Genomic DNA, 20234 nt, shown 5'->3' on the forward strand with positions numbered 1-20234 from the left:
TCTGTCATTTTTTTTTTTTTTTTTTTTATATAGGGTAACTATAGGTTGGAATCGCCTTGACAGCACACAACAACTACTACCCCTAGAATCATGATGAGAAACACTAGATTGAAAATACCTAAAGTATACTGGAAAATCCATGGACAAATTTCCAACCAGGCCCAATTTTTGTGGCATGTTCCATCTCAAACATTCCTGCCACTTGACAAAGACTATACATAGTGCCATCTGAATCCCCCACCATAAAGGACTTGAAGGGAGACATAATTTATTTTTTTTATTCCCAGCCCGTAGCCCACAATATGGTACATAATAGTCACTGAATACATAGTTCTCAAAAGAAGGATGTCCACATTCACTTTCCCTTTATATGGAAGAAATTAGAATTTGTGGCTGGCATTGTGTCTCTGCCCTGGTTTGTGGAGCAGGGAGATTCAAACAAGGGCACTTACTTTGCTTTACAGGGAATGAGTGTGTCATCCACTTTGCGACAGTACCCGTACTTTGACCCACCTTCATTCCTGCTGTAACATGACTTATCTGCAACCTCGGTTCCTGGGACAGTTAACAGGGGTATATTCGGAAAAAAAAAAAAAAAAAAGATGAAATTCGATGCTGCAAAGGACTAATAAAATATAACACCGGCATGAAAAGCACTACTTTAGCATAATTTCATCGACCGTTAACAGAAATATAGGCTGATAATAATTTTATCAAAGAGATACTTGGGATTAAAAACAGTCTTTTAAATATTCTGCTATTGGATGCTGGCTATACAAATATTTAGATGATTTACTGAAGGCTAAACATTCATCTAAAAACTAAGACTTAGCCAAGAAAACTTCAGTCATGTTAACAGCCCACATGCAAAAATTCAAATGTTATCTTGCTGGTATGTGCTATTGTGACAACTACCAGCTATGATTAATCAAGCTCCTACTATGTGCCAGGCATACATAAGCACCACATATGTGTTTTATTTAATTTCACATGTATGGTAATTCTTCTCAGAGCCCCATCAGATGGGCAATAGATTATAGCAGTGAAGAGTTCAGCCTTCAAGTAAGACTGAGTAGCTGTGTGACCTTGGGCAAGTGACTTCTTTGTGCCTGGTTTGTCCTCTGTAAAATGAGAATATATAATGGCACCTACCTCATACAGTTGTTGTGAAGATTAAATGCCTTAATATATGTGAAGCATGGAGAACAATATCTGGTCACTAGTAAGGTCAGTAAACCTTAGCCATTCTTATTATTATTCCCATTTTATCAAGGAACTGAGGATCATATTGAGTAAGACACAGAGAAATGAAAAATCATACTTCATAGTTCTGAGTCTAAGACCTATGCCCCTTCTTCTGTGCTAGGCTGTCCCCCTAAAGATAAGCAGAAAACTCCTTTTAAGAATTAAAATTCAGTCTTAAAAAACAAACAAAAACCAGCTTTGGTAAAAAATAAGCAAAACCCTACGAACATATTGCATTGGTTAAAAAAAAAAACAAATTCAACTATTATCATTCACTTAATCTACTATAATTCATATTATCAATAGTTACATAATTATTATATTATTAATTCACTTAAGCTATTATAGTTAACTCACTTAAACTATTTTAAATGAATTTCACATTTGAATGCTCAAGATGATATGATTTTTATTAACATATCTTTTTGATTATTTTGTGTATTAGTAACATTTATTGCTTCCTCATTATAGTAATAAAATATCAACACTGGAAAAAATGCATATTTCTAAGCCCAAAATTCAGTTACTGCTTCTAATATCGAAGAAAGTATCATTGGCACACCTGATACTGCAGTGCTAACTTTCTCTCAGTTTACAATACGTCTTTTCCATTCCCCAAAGCATTAAACATTCTACATCACAGTTGCACGAATTCCACTGGATGGATACACTATAATCTGTTTGACTAATCCCTACTCTTGGGCTTTGAGATGGTTTTCAATACTCCATAATCACATATGTTCTGCTGTGTATATTTTTGATAACAACAAAATAAAACAAATTATTAAAAATTATTTTCCAGTTGAGTAAAGAAGTTGCTCATGTCATTGATGAATGGAGCTGTGACATACATCTTTTGTTTTTTTCCTTTCATCTTACTTGTTAGCATATATGAAAACATCAACTATCATTCATGTTGGAACAACCAACGAAGACATTCTTTGAGAAGCAACTGGCTATATGAAAGTTACAGCTACAAGAGTTGTACGTGTTGTTAGAATTATTTGTAAATTAAGTGCTGCACATTTCTTATATCAGCAACATTTAAAATAAACTTACGTGGATATAAAAAATGCTGGCAGAAAACTTGATAACTAAAATACTCCTGCATATCAAAGAAAATTCTTTCTTATTTTTTTTTTTTTTTTAGGTTGTGCATGCATTTTCCCAAATTCCCTCTGAAAAGATTGTGCTAATGTAAAACTAGGTGACTTGTCACACCCTTCCTGACATTCAACATTATCAGTTGTAGCAAATCACAAATTTAACAAGTGTGAATGAGTAACTTGTTTGAATTTGCATTTCCTACATTGCTAGTGCATTCAAAGGACTTTGATGTTCATTGGGTATTTTTAATTATTTCTTAATGATGAATAGTCTGTTCATGCCCTGGGCCCCATTTTCAATACTGGAGATCCCTAATTTTTATTGATTTGTAGGAATGATGTGATGTTAAAGACAGTGACTTTGTTGTCGTTCCTTGTGTTACCAGACTTTTCAAAATTTGAAAGTTAATTTAAGATAAACTTGTGATTTTTTTTTGAAAAAAATTGCATTTTATTTAGGCAAATCTATTTCTCAAGTCTTTATAAGAACTGCCTTTAAACGTATGATTTAAAAGGTATTTCCCATTCCAATGAATATGTTGAATATTAATTCAATAGATTTTGAACATTTACTAAATGCCAACCTCTGTACCAGGAGACACTGGTGATACTACTGTAAGCAAGGCAGAAAATGTCCCTGTACGTGGATCTTTACAGACTTGTAGAGGAGACAGATATTAAACAGGGCCAGACAAAAGAAGAAGGTAATTGTTAAAATTTATTGCAGTGATTTATAAACAGATAATAAAGGAGATGCTCACAATTATAGCATAGAGCTTCATCTCTGTGCTAAAGATTTTCTTTCCCCAGGTTTTGCCACAGACTGGAGTTCTGTAAGGAAGAATGGCATCTCTAACCAAAAAAGTCATCTCCGTTTCCACCTTTAATTTAGCTTGTCCCTCTATATGAAGTGTAAACAAGCTGCTGAGGTCAGATTCCAGCATGTCAGTACATTTCTTGACGCACTAATGTATCAAGCTTTGCTCTACAAATGATGTCTCAGCCCACTCTTGACTGACCCAGAGGGCTATACTGAGGAATTTTTCTTGGGTCTTGTCCGTTTATTTCCCAGGTGAATTATTATTTTTCTGTGCATATTGTGAATCAGTGATTGGCTGTTGCTTTCCTAAAATTTTTCTTATGTAAATTTACGGGAATTACACAAACTTTCTGGCATGTGAAAATCCTCTTCAAACATTTTTGAGATAATGCAGATTTTCCCCTATTTCAAAAAAAAAAATCTTCCCTCAACCATTTCAGTAAGAATCTGAAAGCATGGCAGGAAAGAGTATAATTAAATACAAGTACATAATACTCATCATATCCAGGAAGCCCAAGTAATTGATTTTTAAAATTACCTTTTTAATCAAGTTATTTGGCACAATTAAATTCCTATTTAAGGTAACTGGAGATTTTTTTTAAATTATGTTTTATTAAATTTTTTATTAATTTTATTTTAGGTTGTTATCAGAGAATATGACCTCAGAATTTTGGTAAAAAAAAATTTTTTTTTTTTTTTTTGGTACTAGGGATAAAATGATTCCTCCCTCCTTCTGTATTACCAGAGTCCTTCTTTGTCCTTTCTACCCCATTCCCCTTTCCTTGATCCCTGCCCATCCCAGTCTTCACCCTCCTTCCACACCACAAACTTCCAAGGTTTTATTTCTGAGAGAGGGACCTTGTTAGGGCTGCCTGAGAAAATACTGGGCACCACATTAGATTTGAATTTCAGATAAACAATTTTTTTTTTTTTTTAGTGCAAGTATACCCCATACAGAAGCTTGGTGGCACAATGGTTACAGCAGTTTGTGAAGAAAAGGCCTGGGGGTCTGCTCCTGTAAAGATTACAGCCTCAGAAATCCTACAGGGTAGTTCTACTCTGTCCTATAGGGTTCTTATGAGGCAAAACTGACTTGACAGCACACAACAACAACATGTACCAAATAATGCATGGGACATACTTAAACTAAAAAATAGTTGTTATTAATCTGAAATTAAAATTTAACTTGTATTTTTATTTACTAAATCTAGCAACCTAAAACCAACCTTAAGTCATTGCATGCACTTATTTACGAGTTTAAGCAGTGGCACATTTCTAGGACGAATGGAACAGAATGGTCCTTCAGCCATGATTAAACAGTCACCTGGAATGATATGATTTTTTTTTTCTTTTTTGAGGCTCATAGGAGGAGGCAGGAATGCCAGCAATGCTGGAGTTTGTGTTCTTACCTGGTCCCCACATCCCGGTACACTGCTCCTGTAGCGTAGGACACATTCCCATCAAGCAGTAGCCCTTCCCGTTCTGGCAAGGGAATCCATTGACTCGGAATCTGTCATCAGGGCAACTACCAGATTTACCATCACACATTTCGGGCAGGTCACACTCATCTTTTGCTGGTCTGCAGACAGTACCAGCTGCTTTAAACTGTAGGAAAACAACAGTGGAGAGAAGGCAGTTTTCCACCTGATTTACTCTAATACCTCAATTGAACATAAATAATAATATCCATTTGGCCTTGTTTTGATAAGGTACTTAGAGGCCTCATTCTAGTCCAGTTTACATTTGTACTGTATAAGTTAAAGCCATCTCCCATTATATACTTCTATTACCTTTAGCCAAGGTCCCTGGGTGGCACAAACAATTTGCTCTCAGCTACTAATGGAAAGGTTGGAGGTTTGAACTCATCCAGTAGCACTGTGGAAGAAAGGCCTGGTGATCTGCTTCTGTAAAGATTACAGCCAAGAAATCTCTGGGGAGCTCACTTCTGCTCTGCAGTACATGGGTTCACCATGAGTTGGCAATGGCTCCGGGTCAACTTTTTTTTTTTTTTAATTGACTTTGGCCAATGCCCTAAGCCTTCAAGCAATCAATATTTCTGAATTCGTAGTACAAACACTATAGAAATATAAAGTAGAAAAATACAAATGAAGCAACATCTTCGATCCAAAGAAGGAAGTTATTTCTCCCCATAGTTAAACGCTTCTTTGTCAGGATTTACAAGGAGACTTTAATCTGCAACTTCAGAGGTTTATTGTCAAAGTGAATCTTCGGTATTAAGTGAGATAAGCTTACAAAGCCCCAGATCAGCATTCTCAGAGACTTTCCCAGGCATCAACTTTCTTAATCCTTAATTCCTTTTCTTGTATTTTCAGGTATTTCATTTCAACCCACATCTTCCTATTGAATGATTTATCATGAGGGAGAAATAACCAAATATTCATTTGATGTATTAACTGTTTACTGCAGATCTTGCTCTTAATTTCCTCAGATAAACTTTAGTAAAACAAATTCTACCATATACACAAATTTAAGAAGGCCTGAGGGGACACTGGAAGCACATTTTTACCCAGCTTAGGTGAGCAGGCACGCTCTCGTTGCATCAAAAACCTCTCAATATCTTCACACCAAAATTTCATTTGGAGCCTGAGAACCTCCAAGTTCAACCCTCACTGCTCCAGTCAGACTAGCTGTCTTACTAGCTGTCACACAAACCTTGCTTCTGTTTGCTTTTTTTTTTTTTTTTCTCCTTCCCTCTGTCTACTCATTTGGAAATCCTTTCCCATTCTGTCTCCTTATAGGTCTATTTATATATTCCAGGCCAGCTGAAACGTTCATTTTCCATGAAAATTCTTCAATGTAAATTGCTGCTCCTATTTTCTACATGTGGCATAGGAAAGAACTATGAATTTGGATTTAGAAGATACGGATTTGAATCTTGGCTCTGACATCAACTAGGTGTGTAACCTTAGAAAATTGATTCAATCACCCTGAAAATCCACTTCCTCATCTAATATCTACTTTACCAGGCTATTGTGAAAATGAATTGAGAATATGGGGAAATTACTATACAAATGGAATGCATCATTACAGTATTTATCTGGGTATCTAATCTCACATTATATTTTCATGTGCGTATATCATTGTCTTAGGGAAACAGTAAGTTCTTTCAGTTCAAAGACTGATTTTTTTTTCTATCTCCCATAATCCCTAGCAAGTAGCACTTAGTAAACACTTGTGGAGTACTACTTAAGTTCTCAAATTTTGCTTCCTTTTGGCCTCCTTTATTTCTTTCCTCTTCCTCTTACATTAAAAAAATACATATATTATCCCAAACATCTCCCATATTTCATCTACACTTTCATTCTTCAGTTATTGAGAATTTAAAATGTATTAAATCCTGTACTAGATGAAGATGAATCAAACAGTCTCCTGCCCTCAGGAGTCAAGCCCATAAACAAAGGATAACAATATAGGAGAATGACAGGCAATAATAGAAAGTGAAATGCTAAACTCTATCTTGAGGGGAAAGTCCAAAAAGCTCCACAGAGAAAGTGACAATGGCACCCTCATTTTATGTCTTATTTCTAAGAATTTCACTCTAAAGCGAATTTGAAGGTTGAAGAGAGTGGTACCCCCACACTATCTGAAATAAAAGCTCTGCTACCCAACGCACTGTGGAAGGTATATGTAATCTGTATTATGAGATGTGGTCTAAGACAGCCACGGGGCATCAGTGGAAGCAGCAAGCATGTAGAAGCAACTAAAATTGGCTTTGGAGTCAGTCAGATTTGGGGCCTGCCATTTAGTGGGAATATTATGTTGCACATTTTCTGCTCTGAGCCTCCATTTCCTCAAAATCAAAACACGATCATACTTACCTCAAAAGCCATTACAGGATTCACTAAGTCATGTATGTAAAGAACTCAGTGAGGGCTTGATAAATAGTAGGTGGAATTATTTTAGAGAAAGAAAAATACGGCTTTGCGATTTCATTTGACATAGTCTCTGAGATAATAATACAGGAAAAACAAAAAGCAATCATAATTATAAAAATGCTATAAAGGAATAATCTTACTTGGCATCTTTTGCAGCATTCTCCTGATGCACACTGAAAGCGTGCTTTGATTTTACATGTTTTAGCATCACAGCAAATGTTGGTGCATTCCTAAGAAATACCAAAAACAAATACAAAAGCTGAATTGCTTTTTGGTCAACACAATTCATAATGTATTCTTCACACAAATGGTGATTTTCAGCAACATTGGAACAGTGTGGGGCTTATTGTTGATCTGAATTCTACTTACATCTTTTTTTCTTTTTTTAAACATGTATATCTTTTCTAGTTCCCTCAGCCTTCCACTGGAATATTGAAAATAACCTATTGTTTTTGGTCAAATTAAAAAAAAAATTGTAGGAAATTCATCTAAATAGTTACAGAACATAGTTAATTCATCAGTAGCAAATTCCATCTCCAGAGCATATGCTGAAAATCTGGAGATACAGTTCTTTATCTGCCTTTGACATTTAATTCAATTCTACTTAAAGCAGAGTTGGGTCTCCTAGCTTCACTTTTCAGAAATCAGTTACCTGCACAAGGTATTGGGGAAACTCCTACCTCAGAAACTTTCCTCTGCCGCTGTCCAAATTTCCACAGAGGGGTGCTACACTGAGAGTTACAACTTTTTAGGTTTAAAACTCTTGCCCTTACTTCAAATATAAAAGGTGTCTCAGAAAGATTACTCTTTGTCATAGAGTGAAGAAATTTGTAAGTTGCATTTTTCCAGTTATTGAAGAGCTGGGCCCCTGAGGGCTTGGCATATTATTCATTTTAGGCGTTAACATGATGGAGTCAAACCCTTGCTACTGTGTGAATAGGGGCTGGTTGGCCAGGCACTTCTACTGGTAATAACGTCTGAGCTCAGAAGCATTAAGAAGTTTAGCAGGTCCCTGTGCAAGGTGATATGGGATTCTGGAAACAGATGTACCTGAAATGAAATCTTGACTCCTCTATTTACCAGCTACGTGACTTTGGTCAAGTTATTTACACTCTCTGAGTGCTATCACAGTGCAGTGCCTAAATTAGCTCCTCAGTAAGTGCTAGTCAGATCAGAAACTCGAAGTATATTCGGCAAGAAAGGGAGGAATAAGGATACAAAGCACAAGTTGGTAAATGGTATTTAAAAAATGGTATGAGGAAGGAAACTTGAGAAGGAAATTAAGGTCTATTAAGCAGTGTGAGGAAAACCTGGTGGCGTAGTGGTTAAGTGTTATGGCTGCTAACCAAGATGTCAGCAGTTTGAATCCACCACGTGCTCCTTGGGAACTCTATGGGGCAGTTCTACTCTGTCCTATAGGGTCGCTATGAGTTGGAATAGACTCGACGGCAGTGGGTTTGGTTTTTTGGTTTAAACAGTGTGAAAACACTATGGAGCAGTGTTCTACTCCGACACACGTGGGGTCGCCACCAGTCGGAACCAATTTGAGAATAACTGGCTAGTTGATCTGTTTGTTGGTTGGTTGGCTGGTTAGTTATTAATTAATGCACAGTTTGTTATCAGAAGGACTGACTGCACAAAAATTTGCAAATGAACATGTCCAAAATTATAAGAAGCCTGAAATTTCATACTGTGACAGACACTCTTCCATAGTTTATCTATTAGCAATTTTCTTATCTTCTTGAAACATACTAGGTCATTTTGTAAAGTTCTTAGTAGTACCTCAGGAGTTCCACAATCACAGTCCTCTCCCATTTCTACCAAATGGTTCCCACAGATTGGGGTTGAGATGATATCTGTAGGCAATGGAGCATTAGAGAGGCAATTTGATAATCTATCTTCAAAGAACTTGTCATAGCTGACCCGGCTGCAGGAACTGAACTCTGTGGGTATATAGAAGCTGTGAAGATAAGAAAAGAAAAAAGGAATACAGTCATGCTCAGAAAGTATGCAGCAATATCATAGACATTGCATATGATTACACCCACAACCTTCCAAAAGGGCCAAACCCAATCCATTGACCAACTGTTCAATCATGAGCTCATTTGTGTAAGTGATTTAACCCAACTGGGTAGACACAAACACCTCCAACTTAATGAACAAATATGGTCCTATCTCAAATTGTAGCATCTAGGCTGCTGTTTAGTTTTAAAAAAAATAAAATTGTTTCTGACTTCTCCATATTATCTCATTCAATTTCAGGTCACTTTGGTTGTGAAGTCCTAGAAGTCCCAAAGGTAGTAAAATCATATTTATTTACATGTCTAAAAATTCACTTTTCTTCAGAGTAATACCTTTTAATGGAATGTCTTTATTCCACAGGTAAAGATGAGGTTTGAAAATGCAGTAACATCTTGGAGAAATAATATAAGATACATAACTGGTATGCCACCATATTCCATTTTGTAGAAGTGAATGAGAAAATAACCCTAGCTTGAAGGGGACTGGGGAAGCTGGATAGAAAACAGGAAATTAATACATTAAAGGGATTGTGCGATTTTTAAAGATAAAATTCCTTGGTAATTTTGCCTAAGACAAGGCAGGAATATGTAAATTCTTTTTATTAGACTCTCTCTTCTCTTCTTAAAAAAATTTTTTTTTTCTCTTCTTGTGAGAGGTTTCCCCTTTAATTAGATTTTTCTCCTGGAACCCTCTGCCTTCAATCATCCACTTTGAATTCATTGGAAACTTGAAAAATGATTTTCTGAAACCAGTTCTTGTATATCCAATAATTTACAAATATGGCCATGTTGCTAAAGGCAACATCAAGAGTAATATAGCCCAGAACAGAGCAAAACCACAGATAAACAGTATGTTCCCAGAAAGCCTCACCTCAGTGCTTTGTCCATCACACATATTGGAGAAGGGCACTTGCAAACATAGGAGTCATGAAACATTCCAAAGTTATGGCCCATTTCATGGGCCATTGTCCCAGCAACTCTAAGCAGGTTATCACTGTGATCCTAAGGATGAGCATGGGGAAAGAGATGATCTGTCTTGAAAACTGAATTATCACTCAGGGTAGAAATATTTTTCATAATTAAATATTTTTTCTATTGTTAACTGAAGTAGAGAGACTGATTTTAACTTTAGACTTCTCACTCTACCCACCCACCATTCATCTCTCTCTGTGTTTTTCTTTCTCTCACACACACACACATATACAAATATATCTTTGGTATTAAATACTCATGACAGCATATATAGCCTGCCCTTTGCTCTGGTGAGTGGTTTCTATAATAAGGGAGTTGTTCTGAATGCTTCCCTTGAGAGATAATTGTAGACTTCCTTCAACAATAAGGAATACAATTTATTTTTAACTCATCTAGCTCCCTTGGCTTGGCTTTCAATACCTTCTAAATTAATTGCGGGTCTTTCATGTGTTTGGCTAATAAGGACCTAAAATTATTTGTTAACCTAGCACTTTAACACCATTGCTATCTTTCTGAATTCTATTACCATCAATACGAGACAATCCAGACTTGTCCCACAAAATGAAGCCCAGCCAATAGGCAATGCCATCACCAGACTTTTCTGATTAGAGGTGCTTAGATTAAGAACTGAATGGCTGTCAGCTCCAAGTTATTCAGGAGCAACAAAACAATACCAGAGAATTGCTGCTGGATATAATATCCTAGTAGGGAAACAGGAGCCTGCTGGTAATCCCTACCCACAGGCACCCAACTCCCTTATATTGTTGCATTTCAAAGAACCAAATATGAGGAACAGTGTAAAAGAGGCAAACAAAAACAACGGTGTAAGGTGGAAAATCCACCACGTGTCTGTCAGTTTGTTATACTGTGGTGGCTTGCATGTTGCTTTGATACTGGAAGCTTTCCTGCCAGTATTTCAAACACCAGTAGGGTCAACCTTGGTGGACAGGCTTCAGCTGAACTTCCAGACTAAGACAGAGTAGGGTGAAGGGCCTGGCAGTCTACTTCTGAAAAAATTGGCTAGTGAAAACCTTATGAATAGCAGCAGAATGTTATCTGATATAGTGCTAGAAGAACAGCTCCTCAGGTTGGAAGGCGCTCAAAATACGAGTAGGGAAGAGCTGCCTCCTCAAAGTAGAGTGAACCTTAATGATGTGGATGGAGTCGACCTTTCGGGACCTTCATTTGCTGATGTGGCATGACTCAAAATGACAAGAAACAGCTGCTAACATCCATGAATAATTGAAAAGTGGAATGTATGAAGTATGAATCTAGGAAAATGTGGGAGTCATCAAAAATAAAATGGAATGAATAAAGATAGAAACCTAGGCTTTAATGAACTGAAACAGATTGGTATTGGCCATTTTGAATCAGAAAATCACATGGTCTACTACGCCAAAAATGATCAATTGAAGAGGAATGGTGTTGCGTTCATTGTCAAAAAGAACATTTCAATATCTGTCCTGAAGTACAGTGCTGTCAGTGATAGAGCGTAATATCCATACACCTACAAAGAAGACCAGTTAATAAGACTATTATTCAAATTTATGCACCAAGCACTAACGTCAAAGATGAAGAAATTGAAGATCTTTACCAACTTCTGTGGTCTGAAATCGATCAAATGTGCAATCAAGATGCACTGATAATTACTACGATTGGAATGCAAAAGTTGGAAACAAAGAAGGCTTGGTAGTTAGAAAATACAGCCTTGGTGATAGAAAAGATGCCTGAGATTGCATGATAGAATTTTGCAAGACCAATGACTTCTTCATTGCAAACACCTTTTTTCAACAATATACTGGTAACTATACACATGGACCTTGCCAGATGAAATACATAGGGAATCAAATTGACCATATCAGTGGAAAGAGACAATGGAAAAGCTCCATGTTGTCCATCAGAACAAGGCCAGGGGCAGACTGTGGAATGGACCATCAATTGCTCACATGCAAGCTGAAGTTGAAGAAAATGAAAACAAGTCCATGGAAGCCAAAGTTCAAACTTGAGTATATCCCACCTGAATTTAGAGACAATTTCAAGAATGGATTTGATGCACTGAACACTAATGACCTAAGACCAGACAACTTGTGGAATGACATCAAGGACATCATACATGAAGAAAGCAAAAGGTCATTAAAATGTCAGAGAAGAATGAAAAGACCAAAATGGATGTCAGAAGGGACTCTGAAAGTTGCTCTTGAACATTGAGTAGCTAAAGCAAAAGGAAGAAAAGATGAAGTAAAAGAGATGAACAGATTTCAAAGACTGCCTCAAAAAGACAAAGTATTACAATAAAATATGCAAAGATCTGTAGGTATAAAGCCAAAAGGGAAGAACATGCTCAGCATTTCTCAAGCTGAAAGAACTGAAGAAAAAATTCAAGCCTACTGCAGGATTCTACGGGGAAAATATTAAAAGACTTAGGAAGCATCAGAAGATGGAAGGAATACACAAAGTCACTGTACCAAAAAGAATTGATCAATGTTCAACCATTTCAGGAGGTAGCATATGATCAAGAATCGATGGTACTCAAGGAAGAGGTCGAACCTGCACTGAAGGCATTGGCAAAAAACAAGGCTCCAAGAATTGACATAACACCAACTAAGATGTTTCAACAAAGGATACAGCACTGGAAGCTCTTACTCATCTATGCCAAGAAATTTGGAAGGCAGCTAACTGGCTCACCGACTGGAAGAGATCCATGTTTGTACCCATTCCAAAGAAAGGAGATCTAACAGAATGTGGAAATTATTGAATGATATCATTAATGTCTACACACAAGTAAACTTTTGCTGAAGATCATTCAAAAGCAATTACAGCAGTACATCAACAGGGAACTGCCAGAAATTCAAGCCAGATTCAAGAGAGGATATGGAATGAGGGATATCAATAGCTGATATCAGATGGATCATAGCTAAAAGCAGAGAATACCAGAAAGATGTTTACCTGTGTCTTATTGACTATGCAAAGGCATTAGACTGTACAGATCATAACAAATTATAGATAACACTTTGAATAATGGGAATTCCAGAACACGTAATTGTGCTCATGGGGAACCTGTACTTAGACCAAGCGGCAATTGTTTGAATAGAACAAGGGGATACTTCGTGGTTTAAAGTCAGGAAAGGTGTGTGTCAGGGTTGTATCCTTTCACCACACTTATTCAATCTGTGTGCTGAGCAAATAATCTGAGAAGTTAGAGTGTATGAAGAAGAACTGGACATCAGGATTGGAAGAAGATTCATCAACAACCTTCGATATGTAGATGACACAACGTTGCTTGCTGAAAGAGGACTTGAAGCACTTACTGATGAAAATCAAAGGCTACAGCCTTCACTATGGATTACACCTCAACAAAAAGAAAAAAAATCCTCACAATTGGACCGATAAGCCAGATCATGATAATCAGAGAAAAGATCGAAGTTCTCAAGGATTTCATTTTACTTGGATCTATAATCAACACCCGTGGAAGTAGCAGTCAAGAAATTAAACGATGCATTGCATTGGGCAAATCTGCTGCAAAAGATCTTTTTGAAGTGTTAAAAAGCAAAGATGTCACTTTAAGAACTAAGGTGTGCCTGACACAAGCCATGGTGTTTTTAGTGCCTTATATGCACATGAAAGCTGGACTATGAATGAGGAAGACCAAAGAATTGATGCTTTTAAGTTATTGTTTTGGGCAAAGAATACTGAATATATCACGGACTGCCAGAACACAGAAATCTGAGTTGTAAGAAGTACAGTCAGAATGCTCATTAGAAGCAAGGATGGCAGAAGTTTGTCTCATATGCTTCGGACATGTTATAAGGAGGAACCAGTCCTGGAGAATGGCATCATGATTGGTAAAATAAATGGTCAGCATAAAAGAGGAAGACCCTCAATGAGATGGATTGACACGGTGGTCTCGGCAATGGGCTCAAATACAGCAATGATTGTGAGGGTGGTGCAGGACTGGGCAGTGTTTCGATCTGTTGTACATAGGGTCACTAGGAGTTGGAACTGACTCGATGGCACCTAACAACAACAACAGAGTGGGAAATTATTGCATTGTTTTATCCTGCTGAGATGAACTTCACAAACCATGCTATATACCAATATGGAGTTCCCAAAAGGTGAATGGAAATGTGTTTAAATAGAGACTTTCCAGATTATAGTTCCTTCAAGCTTAGGCTATCTTTCTTTAAAAAATGATTTTCATAACTTAAATGGTTTCCTTCTCTGAAGTGACTCCATTCTTTCCTCTCCCTTTCTAAGTCCCACCCACCCTTTGAGGTTCATCTTAATAAAACTTTTACTACCGACATTAATCTTCATTGACAAGCCTCTCTCCTGGGCTAGTACTGCAGTTTCCAATTCTACAATGTAGCACTAAGCTATATGCCATCATATGTTAGTAACTATTGCCTTATGTATCCTAATTTCTCTTCAAATTTTATGGTAAACTCTCTGCATGGAAAATACACTTTTTTTTTACCTCTTCTGTTCATATCATGAAGCCTATCACAAATCCAGATTCATAAAATAGCCGATAAAAATATATTGGTTCCATTTCTACCTTGAATGTGGAAAGGTGGAAAGATAATTATTCTTAGCCTAACAACAAAGATAATGAAATAAAATAAAAACAAGCAAAAAAACATAACTTTCCTTGAATACATCAGTAAACTAAGGTCGTAGAGCATCAAAACAGCCTGAAATCTGAGGAAAGACAGGTTCTTACAAGGAGAGATACAAAAAAACCAAACCAAGCCCATTGCCATCAAGTCTATTCCGACTCACAGCGACCCTATAGGACAGAGTAGAACTGCCCCATAGAGTTTCCAAGGAGCACCTGGTGGATTCAAACTGCCGACCTTTTGGTTGGCAGCCACAGCGCTTAACCACTATGCAACCAGGGTTTCCAGTAGCACAGAGGATGAGAGAATATAATTGGAGGTATGTTCTTGTAAAGTCTTTATACTACATATTCAGCAGTATAACATTACTTCAAGACAAACTGGCAATTAAAGATAGATATGATAACCCTAGGGTAACCCCTAAAAAATAAATAAATAAAGGACTAAGACAACAGCAAATAGTGGAGATAAAATTATATTATTAGATAATACTCAATTGAACCAAAAGAAGACAAAAAGAAAATGAAGAATAGATGGAGCTATTACAAAACAACTAGCAAGATGGAAGATTTTCTCCAATAATATCAATAATTATACTAGATTAAAAAAAAAAAAATCTGTTGCTGTCAAGTTGATTCTGACTCATAGCAACTCTGCAGATATAAATGGTCCAAACACAATGTATAAAATACAGAGGTCATTGGGTTAGACAAAGAAAGAAACAAACACCCAAGTATATACTGTCTTCCAGAAACCTTTAAAAGTAAAGACCTGCGCACGTTGAAAATAAAAGTAAGGAAAAGTTTGTATCGTGCAAATATTAACTACAAAACATTCAAGATTAATATCAGAAAAAGTAAACTTCAGAATAAACAATATTTAAGGGATAAAGGACAGGACATCATGATAAAGGGGTCAATTTCCTAAGAAGAAACAGGAGCCCTATCTGTGTATACCTAACAACACGGCTTCAAAATACATAAAGCAATAACTTATAGGTTTGAAATAATTAAATTGAGAACAGGAAAACCATAAACAGTATCGATAAAACCAAAATCTTTTTCTTAGAGATCAATAAAATTGATAAACTCCTAGCCAGACTGAGCATAAACACATGCGTGCACACACATACACACACATATTACTGATACCATGAATGGGAGAGGAAGCACCACTACAAATTATACAGATATTAAAAGGATAATAAAGGAATATCAACAAATTCATGCCAATTTAAATGAAATAGAAAAATTTCCTAAAAGACTCAAGCTACCAAGGCTAACTCAAGTAGGGATTAATAACCCGAACAGCCCTGTATCTATTGTAAACATTGAATTTGTAGTTAAAATTCTTCCCACAAAGAAAACCCCAGGCTCAGATGGTTTTACTGATGAATTGTATAAAATATTTTAGGAATATTACAGAAAATTTAAGAGTTGGGAACATATCCTAATTCATTTTTTGTGTCCAGCGTTATCCTATCAAACCCTAAAAAAATACACTACAGGAAAAGAAAACTACCAATTAATATCATTCATGAGTATAGGTGAAAAAATCCTCAAGATAAATTAGCAAATTCAATCAAGCAATATGTAGACAAGATAATACATTATGGCCATGTTGTGTTTATTCCGGCAATGCAAGATTGATTTAACAGTTGAAATTCACTATGTCAACAGACTAAAACAGAAGAAACTATATGATCTCATTAGATTTTTAGAAAAAAATACTGAAAAACTTTAATGTTCATTCATGATAAAAAAATCTCAGCAAGCTAGGAACAGAACTTTCCTCCTCAATCTGATAAAAAGTAGCAAGACATCATAATACCAACATACGGAACATGAATAAGTCTTAAATCATTACGCTAAGTAAAAAAGCCAGATTCATAAAACTATCTGCTGTATGATCCCATTTATGCAGCATTCTTTAGGGACAGAAAACAGACCCATGGTTCCCAGGGGGTGGGGTGGAAGAAGGAGTTGACTATACAATGGCACAGGGGAAATTTTCAGGGCAATAAAAATATTCTATGTCTTGATAGAGATGGTGGTTGTATGACTATAAATACTTCTAAAGACTGATAGAAGAACTGTACACTAAAAAGATAAATTTTACTGTACATAAATTATCTCTCAATAATCCTGACTTTAAAAATACACATGTATAAAGGCATTAAATAATTCAAGCAGGTTTCTCATTGTCCATATATCATAATCTGTCATGTGTTTACTTCATGATAGAATTATTGAGTCCTCTTCCCTAATCTCAATTCTCCATACACTAAAAACGTGAAATACTACCATCTACCTTGATTACCCGAGGGCACTGGGCTGGGTTTACCTTGATTAAGTCATGGCGACTCATAGCGACCCTATAGGACAGAGTAGAACTGCCCCATAGAGTTTCCAAGGAGCGTCTGGTGGATTCGAACTGCCGAACCTTTGGTTAGCAGCTGTAGCACTTAGCCACTACACTATGAGTCTTAGCCACTACACTATGAGTCAGAATCGACTTGATGGCACTGGGTTTTTTTTTTTTTTTTTTTTTGGTACCTTGATTAAGTTCTCTTCCATTCTCACTAAAAACTGCTTACAATACATTGCTTTAAATTTACTAAACTTTTTTTGCAAACTGGTCTCATCCCTCTCATCCCTACTTCCAGACAAGCATGATTCCTCCATCTGTGGAAAAGCTTGAGACACCTCCTTTCTTTTTTGAATATTCCTACACATTTCACACTACACATTACACATATGACCTTGAGTATATCCCACCTGAATTTAGAGACCATGTGAATAATAGATTTGACGCATTGAACACTAGTGACCGAAGACCAGACGAGTTGTGGAAGGACATCATACATAAACAAAGCAAGAGATCACTGAAAAGACAGGAAAGAAAGGAAAAACCGAGATGGATGTCAGAGGAGACTCTGAAACTTGCTCTTGAGCATCGAGCAGCTAAAGCAAAAGGAAGAATTGATGAAGTAAAAGAACTGAACAGAAGATTTCAAAGGGCCTCTCAAGAAGACAAAGTAAAGTATTATAATGACATGTGCAAAGAGCTGGAGATGGAAAACCAAAAGGGAAGAACACACTTGGCATTTCTCAAGCTGAAAGAATTGAAGAAAAAATTCAAGCCTCAAGTTGCAATAGTGAAGGATTCCCTGGGGAAAATATTAAATGATGCAAGAAGCATCAAAAGAAGATGGAAGGACTACACAGAGTCATTATACCAAAAAGAATTAGTCAATATCCAACCATTTCAAGAGGTGGCATCTGATCAGGAACCGATGGTACCGAAGGAAGAAGTCCAAGCTGCTCTGAAGGCACTGGTGAAAAATAAGGCTCCAGGAATTGATGGAATATCAATTGAGATGTACCAACAAACAGATGCATCCCTGGAGGTGCTCACTCATCTATGCCAAGAAATATGGAAGACAGCTTCCTGGCCAACTGACTGGAAGAGATCCATATTTATGCCTATTCCCAAGAAAGGTGATCCAACCGAATGTGGAAATTATAGAACAATATCATTAATATCACACACAAGCAAAATTTTGCTGAAGATCATTCAAAAACGGCTGCAGCAGTATATCGACAGGGAACTGCCAGAAATTCAGGCCAGCTTCAGAAGAGGACGTGGAACTAGGGATATCATTGCTGATGTCAGATGGATCCTGGCTGAAAGCAGAGAATACCAGAAGGATGTTTACCTGTGTCTTATTGACTATGCAAAGGCATTCGACTGTGTGGATCATAACAAACTATGGATAACATTGCAAAGAATGGGAATTCCAGAACACTTAATTGTGCTCATGAGGAACCTTTACATAGATCAAGAGGCAGTTTTTTGGACAGAACAAGGGGATACTGATTGGTTTAAAGTCAGGGAAGGTGTGCATCAGGGTTGTATCCTTTCACCATACCTATTTAATCTGTATGCTGAACAAATAATACGAGAAGCTGGACTATATGAAGAAAAACAGCATCAGGTTGGAGGAAGACTCATTAACAACCTGTGTTATGCAGGTGATACAGCCTTTCTTGCTGAAAGTGAAGAGGACTTGAAGCACTTATAATGAAGATCAAAGACCACAGCCTTCAGTATGGATTGCACCTCAACATAAAGAAAACAAAAATCATCACAACTGGACCAATGAGCAACATCATGATGAACCAAGAAAAAATTGAAGTTGTCAAGGATTTCATTTTACTTGGATCCACAATCAACAGCCATGGAAGCAGCAGTCAAGAAATCAAAAGACGCATCACACTGGGTCAATCTGCTGCAAAGGACCTCTTCAAAGTGTCGAAGATCAAAGATGTCACCCTGAAGGCTAAAGTGCACCTGACCCAAAAAAAAAAAAAAATTTTTTTTTCATATTTTCAATCGCATCATATGCATGTGAGCGAAGAATATTGAATATACCATGGGCTGCCAAAAGAACGAACAAATCTGTCTTGGAAGAAGTGTGGCCAGAATGCTCCTTAGAGGCCAGGATGGCGAGACTGAGTCTTACATACTTTGGACATGTTGTCAGGAGGGATCAGTCCCTGGAGAAGGACATATAACTTGGCAGAGTACAGGGTCAGCGGAAAAGAGGAAGATCCTCAATGAGATGGATTGACCCAGTGGCTGCAACAATGAGCTCAAGCATAACAACGATTGTAAGAATGTTGTAGGACCGGGCAGTGTTTCATTCTGTTGTGCACAGGGTCGCTATGAGTCGGAACTGACTCGACAGCACCTAACAACAACAACACACATTTCACCCTTTCCCTTTCATATCTCATACAAACTCTTCTTCCAGCTACTTTTATCAAGGAACTCTACCCTAAGATTTAAAATTTTTCTATAGATACCATATGGTCAGTTCTCCAAGTGTATTGGAGATTAGGTAATGGAGCCATTTTTTTTTCCTTCTGTTTTTATACCCTTGGCACACCAAGAACACCACTCAAAAATATTCTTTGACCTGCCTACCTGAATCCAGTTATATAAGGCACCCTACTCATCATTCCAAATGATTGGAAGGAAATTTTCACCTCTACTCCAAGTCAAGTCAGGCTCCCTACACGTCAGCACTCATCATCTTCACACTTTTGCTCAGGCATTCTCACCATCTAATATTTCCTGCAGGAGCCCTCGTGGTAGTGGTTAAGAGCTACGGCTGCTCACCAAAAGGTTGGCAGTTCGAATCCACCAGCTGCTCCTTGGAAATCCTATGGGGCAGTTCTACTCTGTCCTATAGGGTCACTATGAGTCAGAACCAACTGGATAGCACCTAAGAATAACAACAATATGTCCTACAGCCTGCATGAGCCATGTTCTTCCTTCAAAGATCAGATAAGATAGAACTGTCCCTGTCATCTCTTCACCAACTTCTCGGACTCGCTTCATTCTTTTTTCCTTTTCCAAACTCTTTGTACAATCATAGCATATTATAGTAGTTGCTAAGTATGTATGAGTTTAATTTGGTCTCTAAATCTTGGGTGTCTGTCCATAATCATTTATATTACATTCATGATCATACAAAACCCATTGCCATCCTC

At 37.1% G+C, this 20234-nt stretch overlaps 1 protein-coding gene across 1 annotated transcript in view; it reads right to left on the reverse strand.

Annotated features, from left to right (window-relative positions):
* Positions 1-20234, reverse strand: part of ADAM28 (ADAM metallopeptidase domain 28) — an 81946-nt gene that overhangs the window by 14163 nt on the left and 47549 nt on the right. The window contains exons 11-15 of the mRNA XM_064271935.1: positions 9960-10090; positions 8850-9027; positions 7208-7297; positions 4581-4776; positions 453-555 (exon numbers count right to left, since the gene is read on the reverse strand). Coding sequence (XP_064128005.1) covers positions 453-555; positions 4581-4776; positions 7208-7297; positions 8850-9027; positions 9960-10090 — 698 coding nt within the window. The remainder of the gene's footprint in view (positions 1-452; positions 556-4580; positions 4777-7207; positions 7298-8849; positions 9028-9959; positions 10091-20234) is intronic.

This window comes from Loxodonta africana, chromosome 19 (assembly GCF_030014295.1).
Source record: "Loxodonta africana isolate mLoxAfr1 chromosome 19, mLoxAfr1.hap2, whole genome shotgun sequence".
NCBI classification, from domain to species: Eukaryota; Metazoa; Chordata; class Mammalia; order Proboscidea; family Elephantidae; genus Loxodonta; species Loxodonta africana.